Source organism: Pygoscelis adeliae, unplaced genomic scaffold (genome assembly GCF_000699105.1).
Source record: "Pygoscelis adeliae isolate BGI_AS28 unplaced genomic scaffold, ASM69910v1 Scaffold157, whole genome shotgun sequence".
NCBI classification, from domain to species: Eukaryota; Metazoa; Chordata; class Aves; order Sphenisciformes; family Spheniscidae; genus Pygoscelis; species Pygoscelis adeliae.
In genome coordinates, this window is record NW_008825107.1 from 2,272,453 (window position 1) to 2,286,673 (window position 14,221).

At 40.9% G+C, this 14,221-nt stretch overlaps 1 protein-coding gene across 1 annotated transcript in view; it reads left to right on the forward strand.

The window, feature by feature from the left end:
- The window catches only part of NR3C2 (nuclear receptor subfamily 3, group C, member 2), a 209,436-nt gene that overhangs the window by 140,041 nt on the left and 55,174 nt on the right, over positions 1 to 14,221 (forward strand). The window contains exon 3 of the mRNA XM_009327495.1: positions 9,645 to 9,761. Within this exon, the coding sequence (XP_009325770.1) occupies positions 9,645 to 9,761 (117 nt within the window). The remainder of the gene's footprint in view (positions 1 to 9,644; positions 9,762 to 14,221) is intronic.

The window sequence follows — 14,221 nt, forward strand, 5'->3', positions numbered from 1 at the left end:
AAGGAGAAGTAGGCATCATGCATGCAACATGATCTCTTATAAAGCTATCATATGTACTTGTACTACTCTGCAGATAGCAGCATCTAAACACTTCAGAATTACTCTTCAGTTAAAATTTAAACCAAAATGAAAATTTGGAAACTTGCTGTGAAAGAAAATGCTGTAAAATATTAGATGTGTGATTTTGTCAAAACAACATCATCTAAAGCTCTAATTCTCACTCTTTGTATTACTGTATCTATTACAATCTAAAATCAAAAGCAATTGAACTGAAAACTAATTTCAAAACAGAAACAAAATTATTTAGCTTGATTACCAGATTATTTTGGTGTTTGTAGATATTTTTCCTTGCTTTTCCTCCTAAACAGATTTCCAATGCTGTGTGATTTCACTGAAGCGGAAATGCTTTGCAAAGATCAGATACTTTTCCTATTCCTTTTCTGTGCTATCTAGTATCATTCCGCATTTCTTTGACCACATGAAAAGGGAATTACCACATAGTCGGTCATGTGGCCATGTTTAGACTTCCAGCACGCTGAACTGAAAGCTTCCTTAGCTCCTCTGGATTTCAGGTGGCCCCAGCTGTCCTCCATAACCGACTGTTGATGTGGCTGGTTGGTATGAGCACTGCTTCTGTTGTGGACATGACAGTGGGAGCCCAGGAGATGGTTTCATACTGGTTTGGGGCATATCTTGTCTTGGTGGCTCAGTCGCTCTGGATAACGGGACAGCTGGAGCACCAGGCACAGGCTTGTAGAGGCTTTCAAAATTCTGCAGCGTGTTTTAAGCATGGCAGAAGAAAATGTGCACACGTACCTCAAATATGAGATGTTCTGTATATTTTCTTGCTCACTTGTCTCACTGTTGTTAACAGGTTTCATCTCTGCTGGATGGTTTCTCCTGCAGAAAACAGTAGCCTCTTTTGGGCTACATCCCATGCTCCCTTGCCAAATTTCCTCTCTCTCCTTGGTTCCTCTCATCGGTGCCCTTTCAGTCTGCTTAAAATAGTGAGTGAGAACCATTTTTATAACATCTCATCTCCTTTGCCAGGATCACCAGACCGTACCGATTGTTTCTGTTAACCTGGTCTCAGCCCAGTGTGAAAGCAAATTTCCTGGGAAGGTGAAGGGTCAGGAGACAGTCTCCATGTCGAAATTGGCAGAGCATTGGAGTTTGTGCTCTTAGATGTGCATAGGGAGTGCATAGCAGTATGGCAATTTGAAAACTTTCACATATAAAGCACCAGGGGACACAGCCCTCCCTGCTCCACTTCCAGAAAAAAGGGGAACTGGCTTTTTTTCTGTTGTCATCGTTGGAGGAAGTGCTGGTAGTTCATTTGTGCTTTCAAACTTTGGCTTTCTGGAGGAAACAAGTGCAGTAGTGAATGCGCAGAGCATTTAAGTCATTGTTCATGACATAAGTTCACCACCTAAGGACAACCTGCAGCTAGCTCTCTCTCTGGGATACTGAGTAAGACTTGGTAGCGTAGTTCAGATTAGGCAGAGAAAGAAGGTCGGGTGATCACAGGCCCACACGCTGGATTTGAGAATGTTTTTGTCAACATATAACATGTTATGATTAAATAGCAGTTAAACACAAGGTTTAAAGAACATAGAAAATTTAGAAACATACTGTGTTGCAGAAGTTCGTAGACTATCCTCGCTATCTAAGCACCAACTGATGCGCCTGTGCTTTTAAAAAAGCCCTAGCTGGGTTTTGTAGACCCTGCAGAAAATGATGCTGTTGAGACTATGTTTTTATCCATGTCCCAGGTAGTTTTAATATACTTTGCTTGGGTATATGAAATAGGCTGTAGCCATACCTTTGACTGCAGTGTAAATGTGCCCTATGAAATCACCAGTTACTGACTGAATGGAGGAAATAACACATTTAGAAGGTAAATGAGAAGACTGAAGAGTGAGTTGTGGAACAGAAGGGGGGTAAAAGACTGAAGATGAAAGTAGGTAAAGGGGAAGGTTAGAAAATACATTTTATTGAAGGAAAGAAAAAGGAGGGGGGAGTAGAAAGTAAGGAGAATTACAAAAACATCATAAAAATGGTAGATAAATTAATCCAGTAATACAAAAGGGTAAAGAAACTGAAAGATGTCTTGGGATCTAGAAGTAGCAGAAGGTAATTGAGAATGAGAAGCAAGCAGGCAATATCCCAGATGTGGTGAATATTTTGCCAAAATGAAAAAAAAATTTAATTAAGTCTCTAATTTATCGTAAAGGAGGGAAAGCTCTAAATTCTTGCTTCAGAGAAGGATTTAGACTATACCTATGCTATAAGCACACTCTGTAATAATGATAACAATAGATTGATATTGTCATCTTGAGCGACTGGCAGATACAGCCTTTGTCTGCAGCTGAAAAGCATATTGCCTGGGGATGATACGGTCAGATGAGTAAAGCTGTGGAGTAATAAGGGAGATAGACCCTGAAGTCAGACTGAACTTTGGGAAACCCTGAGATTCGATACCTAAAAAACAAACCCTGAGCATTCACTATATAAAATGAAGGGGCAATATTCATATCTAAGTTCCGTACCTTGTTTGTGGCATTCATAAGCTTATTCTGCATTACACACAAATCTCAGCGTGAGGAATCAAGTTTATTAGTTTACTGTGGTCAGACTGGACTGGTTTAAACACAGCTGAGGAAGTTAATTATCACATGTCTCAGGTAGGTCTAGCAATAAGTAACCAGTTATGGACAGAGGGACTCGCCGTGGCTGCAGCCTTTGGAGCTGCAGCGGGGGGACGGGTCCTGCCGTTGCATGCGGATGGCCGGCTGGGAGGGACTGCCCTAATCTGTTTCCCAGGTTGTTCAAACCAGTTCAAGAGCAGTAAAACAAGGTTATGTAATTGACATGTGATGTAGCCTAAAATAGTGACTGCAAACATAGGCTGCTGTTGCTGGGCAGTTGTCAACTGCTAAAAAAAAAAAAAAAAAAAAAAAAAAAAGCCCTCAACTGTGTAACAAATGGACCTTTTAAATGAAAATGCAGTTCTGATTTCCATTGAATAGCAGGCATTTCCCTCTTCTTTTTTTAACTGCAAGAAATAGAGGCTCTGTGAAGAATGAAATTTGGAAAGAGATTCATCATCGTACTTATTGTGCTGATTTATTTGAGAGTACCTACCTACTGCAGATGGTGAAATAAAAACCTCAGGTATATGCAATTTGTTTCTTGATAGTGTGATACAACTTCTGTCAAACAGAAAATCCTTTTCTGTATGTGGAAAATCATTGTGACAAGTCTTCGCAGTGATTTTATTTACATACTGGCCATTAAAAGGTGGAAATAGTTTATTTTTATTAATTAAAAGAGCTTGTATAGATTACAGAGATAACATCTGTTTCACAAAATCTGTGAAGGTTTCAGAGCTGGATGAAAGGAACGTATCACATAGCTCAGTGAGCACAAACGAGAGGTTAGGATGTGCAGATTATGTGATTTCTTGCTGTAGGAGGCAAAGCCTTTCATTAGGGCTATACCAGAAAGCAGAAAAACCTGGTGTTAAGTTCTGTTTGCTGACCAGATATTCTTGAGGTGAGAGGCCTCCCTTAGAAAATCCTGATGATTTTCTGCAGCTTGTTTTATTTGTCTTTCCTTCAGCAGGGAAGGTCTATAGCCTAGGTCGGAAGGGTTGCAGGGGCTGGGCTCATGCAATCTGATGGGCTGGTGGGTAAAAGGAAGGGACAGAGTTGAGCGGTAAAATAACACTTACAGAATTGAGGGAAACTTAGTGCAGAATTACAGCCATTCAACCCAGATTATTTTCTCCCCCTCGTTCACTAGTGTTATCAGGAGTAGCTTGAGTAAAATGGGTAGTTATGCTGGTAAATACTGACAGGAGCAGCAGGAGGATCTTTAGAGGAGTTCACTGCACTAGGGATGCCCAGTTTAACACGTATACACGCCTGCTCAAGCAGGTGCCGATAGGTACTCCAAGCCGTAAGGCCTTTACACATACCATTGTTATCGTGGAGATAATCTTCCCACTTGGGAAATATGGAGAAGTCTAAGCCCTTATTCCAGCCCAGAAGCTGCAAAAGGGATCCTAGCTCCCATGTGCAGATCTGCAAGGCAGGGCTGGAGGTGGCTTCCAGCTCGTCTCTTCTCAAACCCTGGAAGAAGGCTTGGCTGTTCTGGCAGCCTGCAGGGAGAAGACAACTTTGCCTGCAATTTTATGAGTCAAAGTATTAATTCTCATTGTGGAGGAAGAAGGAAAGTTTGGGCATTTTACATGCATTTTTATGTGCTTCAGTGAGATGCTATTTTAAAAGTTGAGGTTTTTTCAGACTTCTGCTTTGTTTGGTCCTTAGCTGCCACTCCTGTTTTCTCACTTTCCCGTCCTTTTGCAAGGCTTCCTCGATCACGTCTGTGTCTTGGGACCCAAAGCATGCTCCAGTTCAGATGTCGTACCCGGAGTGGCTTTTGGACTTTTCCCATACCTTTCCCAGGGGATGTTGCAGTGGGCGTGCAGCTCTAATAGAGTTAAAAAGAGAGTTGGCTGCCCAGGTAGAAGTGGGAAAGAACACATGGAAGGCAGCGGTGCCGCAGGAGAGGAGCTGGGCGTTAGTGGCACACAAGCGAGCGTGAGTCAACAACCTAATGCCATTGCCAAAAGCCAAATCTGGTCCAGGACTGCATTAGCAGGGCTGTGGTGTGCAAGATGCAGGAAGTAACCATTTTGTTACTTAGTGATGGTGAAACTCAGCAAGAAAAATGCACCCGGTTTTGGGCACACTGTTTTATGAAAGAAGCTGGAGGAGAATAAGAGGAATGACGACAGATTTAGGAAACATGACCTATGAGGAAAGATTGAGAGAACTGGATTTGTTTAGTCTAGCAAAGAGGTGGAGAACATGAATCTTTCGATAGGCATGAGATTGTTGTAAGAAGGTGGCGATCTATTACTCTGTATGTCTTCGGGGGAGTGCTAATATCTCTTTCAGTTGCAAAATATTCCCATTTGGGTTAAATGCAAAGGGATAAAACACAGCTTCAGGGCTAGCTAATCACTAGCCTAATCACGTGGCTTGTAGGGAAGTTGCAGAATACCTTCCCTCAGAAGGTTTTAAGACAAATTTAGAGAAAGAAAAAAAAAAAAAACCTGCCTGAACTGTTAAGCTAGTCTTATGCTTCCATGAGTGGGCTTGAATTAAACAGTTTTTGGATCCTCTTCCAGCACTACGCCTTTTTTTTTTTCCTTACAAAATTTAACATTTGATCATAGTAGTTGCTATTTTAACAAGAGAGCAGAAATGCAGAAGACTCATTAATGATTTGCAGTTCCTGACTTAGACTTCAAAAAACTGGGGGAAAAAAATATTTTTTAGGAGGAAGATAAAACATGTGGAATATTTCAGAAATTTCTGTAATTTTCTAATTTTGCCTTAGACAGTAACAGAAATATTACTGACAAGAAATATCTATACCCCATTCCTGTTGCAGCCTTACGTGTCTGGAAGTATTGCAGCCCCATGAAGAGTGCAGCAGCACTCTGCACACGTACATGAGCTCATCTTAGCGAGTCAGTTTTGGGGACCAGTGGCTCAATCATTGTGCTGGAGTTTTAAAATGGGGAAAGGCTGCAGCCTCATTTCGGCAGTAATTCATAGGCCAAATAAGAACAGCTTTTTTCCTCCCCTCCTTTACTGCTGAATTTTGCTTGTCCGAGAAAATGTAGTAAGGGGGAAAACTGCATTTCATGAATACTTCCTTTTTGTTTTCTTTTGTAAGCCTATCAAAGCAGGGAATTAAAGAGTCTTTGCAGGTGAGAGAGTTGGAAACACTAGAATATTTTTGTGCATACATTTGGATGTGTCATTCTGGGGTATGTAGTGACACAATAACCTGGAAAGCGCAAACTCAAATATTCATCTAGCTCTACTGTGAATACGACAGATCTCTATTTTTTCTTAGTGTGTAACTGTGTGGTACCTATTAATTATTTATTTTGAACAGGAAATTTTCCTGGCATCTTTTGTAAGTCTGTATTTTAGATGGAACAGGAATTAGCTCGTATAAGTGCACTTAATGGTGGCATATGTAAAAATTACTTTCATCTTAATGCATTTAGCACATGGGAGATGAGAATTCGATATCTACTCTGTCACTTTCCAGCCCACTTGTGGGTGATTAAACTGGATAAAAAGAACAACTGGATTAAGCTAAACACAAATTATACAAGCAGATCGATCCATGTCTAGAAAGAGTTGGAGATCTAGCGCCACAAAAACATCAACCTCTTTGCAGGATGGTCTCCATCACCTCATTGAGAACCTGAAGAGCCCTGGAGGTCTTCAGAGAGCTGCATCAATTTCAGATATGTAGGTTTTTGTTTTGATTCTGAAGTTGAGGGGCATGAGTGAGGCTCATGCCACACAAATGGAAGATACTGATTCGTTATGAGTGTCTTTGCTTTACTAACTTATTGTACAAAATTGGTTTTATTTGAAACGTACCATATTTGACTGCATGGAAATCTGCAGCCATTGTTTTCATTATAGATGACAAACTTTTTAACTGAAAAACTGTCCATTATTATTTCATAGCTGTACTCTACATAGAGAGTTTGCCTGAATGCTGATCTGTTCTGTTTTTTAAGGGTTTTCAAGTTATTGCCATTAATGTAAGCTTTAAGATGGTTGTGGTTATTTAATGATTTTTTTTTTTTTTAGAAATTAAAAAAATAGACTAGAAGACATTTGCTTTTTGGAAACACTTTTGCCTTGCTTACTAGAAAAACTACTTACAGATTTTGTACCATACATTAGTATTCAGATACGCACGATTCAAAAATTGATGAACCTTTGCTAAGTTATGTTTTCTGAAATTATTTGATCTAGAGTAGATAGGCCAGAAAGTAATAACTGCAGGCTACCTAAACCATTTGAAGGGTGACTTACAGAAGTATTCTGCTATTGTGGGAATATTTCTTATGAAGTCATAGTGTGACAGTGGTTGAATCAAATAAATATTTCCACAATATTTAAGAATGTGACTCAAGTAATTATCCTGGAGTACATAAATGTTAACCTCTTTTTATTAAACCCATTAGCTTTTGAAAGCAGTAGTGAAAAATGTTGACTTAACAGGTGTACCATTTTGTAGAGCAAACTGCCTTCAGGGTAATTCTGCACTGGGGTTCATTTTGCAGCATTAGAGTTGACTTGTCATATTAATAGCCTGCACTGCCTGTGGAAGCCTAAAAATGGTATTGCAGAGCTCTGTGATGTACAAAGGACATTGTATGAGCGCTGAGCAATCGTACTTGCATTCCTAGCAGAAAATAACCATTTTTCCCTTTTCCCCACAAAAGATAGTATACCAGTATTTGTAAGGGCATATAAACCATCTTTATACTGTATATCGTTATTTTAAACATCTTTGTTTTCTGCTTTACTTTCATGCTGTCTGCGTGATATTTCTTTAGGAGATGTGCTCAAGTCAGTACAGAGCAAAAATGTAAATAGGAATTAAGTTGACTTTTGTGTATCTGGTTTTGTATAGATCACATCATAAAATAAACATTGTGTGATAAGCAGGTTTTCATTTTGTGATTAGCTGAGAATTTTATCTTTTTATTGTTTAGCAGGCCTACTTAAAGACCAGCTGATAGATACTAGTGCCGTCACTATATTGTACAACTTGATTTTATGCCTGACGTAACTTCATGAGCTCATATTCATGAATTGTTTTGCCTAAGTTCTATTGTTTTTCATCTTGTGTTGCAGTGCTAGGTGAGGTACCTTAATAAAAACTCTTATTTGCCCATCTGCTTGTTATTTAAACATCTAAAGTATTATCTGAGTGGTGATACCTTTGTGATATTACAGTAACACTTCGCTTACGCAAATAAGATTGGTTCTCTTTGTGTGAGATGCTCAGTGAAGAGATGCAAGAAACAACCCAAACTTCAGTTCACTGTCTAAATAGATAACATTGGGTAAGGATGAAGGGAAGTCAGATGCAGAGATAGAAAATGACTTATCTGAAGTTTTAAGGCAAATTCCTGAAAGAGCCCAAAACAGAAGCCAGGTCTCCTGTGTCCCATGAATATTCTTTTTGTCTTTCCCCAGGGAAGCATGCGTGTATTATGGAAAACATCTTGGCAAACGTTTTATACCTCTTGTCCTACAGCAGCTCTGTCCCCTTATCGAGCCTGCATCTTTGCTCCTGCTCCCCGCACGCATCGGCTTCCTGCGTGTCTCAGTGCGGCTCTGCTTCTGAGCCCTGCCCGGGCTTCCCCTCCCCACCCACGGCTGCTGCTCGCTTTGGTCATTGGCGTCAACTTTAACGTTATTTGTACAGCTCTTGGGTTTCTGCACATCTTGTCTGCTTCATTCATGACCTGCTTAGGAGTCTCTTTTTAGTTGCCGGTTGGTGTTATTGCATTTGCAATCGGAATTTTTTTTTTTTCTCTACCTTGCATTTCAGACATCTTTGTTACAAACTTCTGTTTAGTTTACGGAGTAAACTGTTTCTTACCTTATGCCTAAAATGCTTGTCCCTGACACTCGGTAGTTCTTACAGCGCCCGCTACGTAAGCCTGCAACACGCTGTTGTATTTTACACAGGACTGTTTTCTTGAACTTCGCATGCTGGCAAATCCTGCAGCTTGCTTTACGGTCTGTTGTACTTCTGTGTGCTGTGTCCTCTCCTTTCATCCTTCCTCTGGAAACCCTCTGCATTGCTTTTTGTCGCATCTGCTGCAAACCGTTTGTTCTGGCCACCCCAGATCGCCGTGTGCCACCTCTGGATTGAGGCAGCTAAAATAATTTTCTCCTCTCACTTCTCCTGTCACACTGCACCAACCCCTCGTGGCTTCCTTTATTCTTCCACATCAAATTCAAGCACCCTACTTTGAAAAGTCCACATGGTAGTGCCCTCATCTGATACACTGCGTCCGTTTGCTCTACCTATGTTCCTCCCATGAAGCAAAACGCCTTTTGAGTCTCCAAGTTGTTAAATGCCAGCCTATTTCCCTCGTTGCCATGTATTTCCCTTCTGCTAAATGTTGTGTGTTAAATACCTGCTGTCTCCTCAGGAGTGCTTCTGTGGGGCTTTACAGAACTGAAATAATACGGTCGTGATTTAATCTGTCTTGGTAAACCCTTCAGAAACCTTCTGCTGTATAGAAGGTAACTGGTAAAGTCAGAAATCAAGCACTAAGTGAACTGGTTGAAGAGAGTGGAGTATATTGGGAAAGTTAACCTCTACTTTGCATTTCTGCTTTATATTGTGAACTTCTTTAGCATGAGAATTGTCCCCGTTTTTTTACCAAAACTAAGAGTTGTCAGGCTGCTCTGTGATACAGCACATGTAAGAAGATTTGAAAAAGCTCAAACCAATTGTCTGTTTTTCGCAAAAAGAAAAATTCCAGTCCTGCTTAGAAAAAAGTAATGAGATCTCTCTTGTGAGTGGCACACCAAAACTCTTTACTGAACAGAAGAGATGCTCATAGTAAGGCCCATGTCAAGTCACCAAGATTATTGGGAAGGTTAAAGAATGGGATTGGGAATGTCTGCGTTAATAAGAAGCTCAAAATGACTGCAAAACGACAGAGAAGAACAAATTGGAAATATGTAAATACATCCTCTAATAATGTGTTTTGGTTTTGGTTCGTTCAGGACAGCACAATTACCTGTGTGCGGGAAGGAATGACTGCATAATTGATAAGATTCGGAGGAAGAACTGCCCAGCCTGTCGATTACAGAAATGTCTGCAAGCTGGAATGAATTTAGGAGGTAAGCAGAATATTAGTAGTTTGGTCTCTTAATTTGATTAGGCAAAAACATTGGAAATGTGCAGCCTTTTTATAGTTCTGGCAGCTGCATAATCTCAAAAGTATAAGGTGGAATTATCCTGAAGAAGTGCTTAATAGCTAATAAACTCTATTGTCATTCTAAATCAGGTTTTGGAGATACGTATTTTATGGCTCAGAAAAAAGAAAAGTGGGTGTTTTATGATGACAGTAATTTTACTGGAATCTCATATAGCTAAAAGTGTTAAGGTTTCAAGTATTGCGTGCTTTTTTTTGGTAACGAGCATTCTCTTGAATACTGAATAACATTTTACACCATCATGAAAGCAAATTCACACATAGTGAAACCTCTCAACTTTTCTTGTTGCTTATTCAACATTTAGACTGATTTATTTCTGCGACTGGATATGCAGTAATTTTGATGATGTTACTCCATTGTTCATATACCAACAACAAAAAGGCAACACCTTTTCTTAATAATTATCAAAAGTATTTTGAAAATAGTATGATAGCAAAACTTATAGTAGTTTTTTTTCCATTGTTTTAATTCTTCAGTTGCAATGTCTACACAATTCTGGCTGTGCTTCAGTGGGCTTCTTGTTTCAGGTCATCACGTGAGCAGCTTGTATTACAAATCACTTTTTCCCACCACTCTTAGGTTTATTATGTTGTCTGTGAACCGGGCTTTGGATGCTGCTGCAGGTCCTTTCCCTGATGCACAGAGTTACCCTTCCCTTAGAGTGATTTCACTGTTCCAGAAAATTATAACATGGTCACATTAATTCCTCCAAATCTTTTCCTATCTTGCAATTTGCTTTTTGTCCTCCTGGACCTGTTCTCCTAGTAGCTTAGTTTAGTTCTACAGACAGATTTAGCTGCTTGTCTGTCATAGGTTATATGCAAAATCCTGGTTCCTGCCTGCTGCCTGGTACCTTTTTCTGCCTCCCAGACTTCTTTTTCTGTCTTGTCTCCTGGCAGAAATACTCAAGCAAGCTGCTCCTTACTTTTTCGGGGAGAGTAGCCCTGTTAAGACCTCTTTCAACCCCTTTTCCAATTTTGAGATGCTGCGTTGTCCCCTAGGCCCCTTGTTTCTGCTTCCCAAAGGAAAACGGGGCCAGATTGCGGCATGCTGGGCGCTGACAGCTTTCCCTTGATTTTGATCTGCGCTACTGAATCTAGCAAGGGACGCAGAATGGCACCTTTGTTTGATGAAACGGCAGTTCCATGGTAGTAGCTCCTTCTTCCCAAAAAAAGGTGCTGAAAATGTTTGTGGAGCAGGAAGCCCAGCTCCCTCGAGTGCTGGAAATTTTGCTGCAGCCCGCCAGCAGCTGGTGCAGGGCATCCTCCGTTGCCGCGTCCTGCGCAGCGCCAGCAGAGCTCCTGCAGTCCTGTCTTCCCGAACAGGCATGTGTGCTTCGCACTCTAGCAAAATACAGGGCTGCCATCTGACCTGATAACCTTCTGAAACAGCAACATGTGACACTTTGTCTGCAATGTCATGAGTTGATCACTGCGATTTCCTGGTGTGTCTCAAAGGAGGCGTTCACACAGCATCATCTGCAAAAAAACAAGGGAGGGGGTAAACTTTACTTGAGGGGGTTGCTTTTTATTTTTAATATCGGCTGGAATGCTGTAAATGAGGAATTCATTGAAAAATCATCCCTTGTGTTGGAACTTGGTAGTCTGCTGGAAATTGTAATTAGTGATCTGCATTTAATGACCTAGAAGGCCAAGACTGCCTCTGCAGCGTGTGCGGTTGAGCTTTGCGGTTTGGCTGTTTTGGTGATCTTCTTCACGTAGAGAAACTAAGGTGAAATTCTCATTCCTGATTTGATCCCTTTATGCCACATAAAGGAGCTAAAATGGCATTAAAAGGTCCTTCCATCGCTGCCGTGAATGAGATAGTGGGGGAACGGCTCTGGATGTCACTGCAATACGGTGCCTTCTGCGTGGTCCAGGAGGGAAAGGCCAGGCTGGAGGCAGAGGGGAGGACTGCCAGAGAGGGGTAAAGTGCCTGCAGCCCAGAGACAGTGTTACTCTTTAGAGGGCCCCAAGGGCTGCCAAATTATGCTAATGGACCTTTCAGCCTCTGAGCCAGCCCAGGTCTGGCGGGAAATGTTGGTAGCTTAAGGCCATTTGCTGCTTAGGCCATCCGTCTTCCCCGGTGGTGAGCTTTGCATTGGGCATCTACAGAGGAGCAGCACAGCATCTCAGACTTAATTTGGGGAACTTCTGTGTGCAGGGGGTTTCTGGTATGGTGGAGATCATCACGAAAAAGGAGGTGGAAATGGCAAGAAGAGATATTAATGTGTATTTGAAAACAGTAATTTTCTCTTCATATAAATTTCCAAGGTTTGGTATTAAATAACATTTTTTCATAATTAGCTTGAATAGACTGAGTATGTTCGTATTATTATGAAGATACATCGTAGCTTATAGTTTCATGTGGTCAGCCTAGTTTTGCCAAGAATATACGTTCCTCCAATAAAAATGGACTTTTACCTGTTTCTAATTTGGACTGACAGGTAAAATGTGCAAGTATTTTGTTAGGCAGTGTGATCAGTAAGGAACTGGAGGAAAATGAATTTATAAATGCAATTATAAATTGCATTTACTATTTGCAGCATAGTACTCTCTATAGCTGCGTCACACTACACAGTGCTGTGCTCTTTCTGCAGTAGATCTAATTTAAGCTCTCACTCTCCAAATGGAAGCAAAGGTAAACACAAAAAAAACCCCTGTATCGGCGATGCCTATGTGTTTGTTTCATGCGAAATAGAGTAAGATGATATGCAAAAGGGTCATAAGCATAGCTCAGGGCTGAAATGTGTGCAAGTTGCTGAAGCCATGGGCGTTTCTTTTCCACTTGTACCTAACTATAATGTTTTATTCCTTCATTAAAAAAAAACAAAACAAAACAAAACACCTTCAGTTGATCTAGAAGAAATGTTGCCTTAGGGAACAAGGTCCTGTCTCCAATGGGCTGGAAAAGAACTTGACTCTCCTTTGCAGCTCTCCCCATCTACAGGTGGGAGTGAAAGACCCCAGGCTGCCACCCAGCTCCTCCTGGTTACTGCAATAGGGGGCTTATAAAGCAAATTTTGTAATTTGAAAGTTTTGATTGTCTTCCTACTGTTACTGAAGACTGAAGATATTAATCTCTGTAGTGGAAAACTGGAAATCAGAAAGAAAGTTTCCATGTTTCCTGCAGCACATATTTGCACAATCTCCAATTAATTTACTGATCTTTTGTCTTTGGGGTTTTTTTTCTTTTGGTTATGTTCTTTCTCAATACTTTTAAAATGTTCTTTCTTTTGTTTACTGTGTCAAAGTGTTACAGGTTTGTTTTGATGGCATATGTTCTACTTCCCACCATGCTAACATTTTTTTTCCTAAAAAAATAATATTCTGATGTGCGGCAGCATGCCATGCTTTAAGCACCTTTTAAAAAATGTGTAATTCAGTAATACAAAAACACTCCTTTTCATGAATGCTCAGCCAAATTAATTTGGCGGTTTTATTGTTTACCTCCTCCTTTTGTTTGTTGAAAAATTGGAGCATTTTCCAAGCTCTTATATCCTCTAATAATCTTTAGAAAACTATTTATCAAGTCAGCAAATAATTCACCTAATTATGTTATTTTCTCAAATTTTGTTCTGATTTTATTAGAAGCATCTGCAACCTGTAATTTATGCAAAGCTGAAGTTGCCAAATATCACGTTAATTCATCCTTCTCATTTCTAGAAAGTATGCGTGTGCGCTGCAGACAGAGATATCCCTTCAGCAAGTAGGACTCCAAAACTTTTTTGGGAATCATAGTTTGTTTGTTTTGTTTTGTTTTGTTTTTTAACTCCAGTGCCATATGCTAGACTTAATTATTGGAAGAGATTCAGAGTGAGCAACTGCACTATGAAGGTATGCTGGCCCATTTTTGGTTTATGCTCTTTTCAAGATTCTGTAATTAATTTTCAGTTAATTATGGACCAGAATGACTTCATGAATTGTGAAGTTTCTTCCAGCATACGCTGTGATCAGATTTTTTGAGTCTCTCACTTCTGCATGAGACATTTTCATTTGACTCCCACCTCATGCTGCTGTTCCTTAGTCGTGTCTGTCCCTACGGCGGCACGGGGGGCGGGGGGGGGGGGGCCCGGGGGGACCGGGCCCAGTACCATACTGGTACTCAGCATGGTTTCTTATGCTACCACCAGCTGCATCCAGCCAAGGCAGCTGGTGGCTTGCAGCAGCGCCCGGGATGCTGCATTGGAACCAGGGTGGCGCAGAGCCTCCTGGTTTCACTCCTGCTGTGTGCCGCGCTCCGTGCTGAAGCCTGGAGAAGGGAAGTGTTTTATATGGTGGGACTTGAGGGGACCCCCACCCACCACTCCCCCTTTTGTTGGCTGGTTAGTCCTTGCCCCACTGGTGTGACTTAGTGACCAGGCA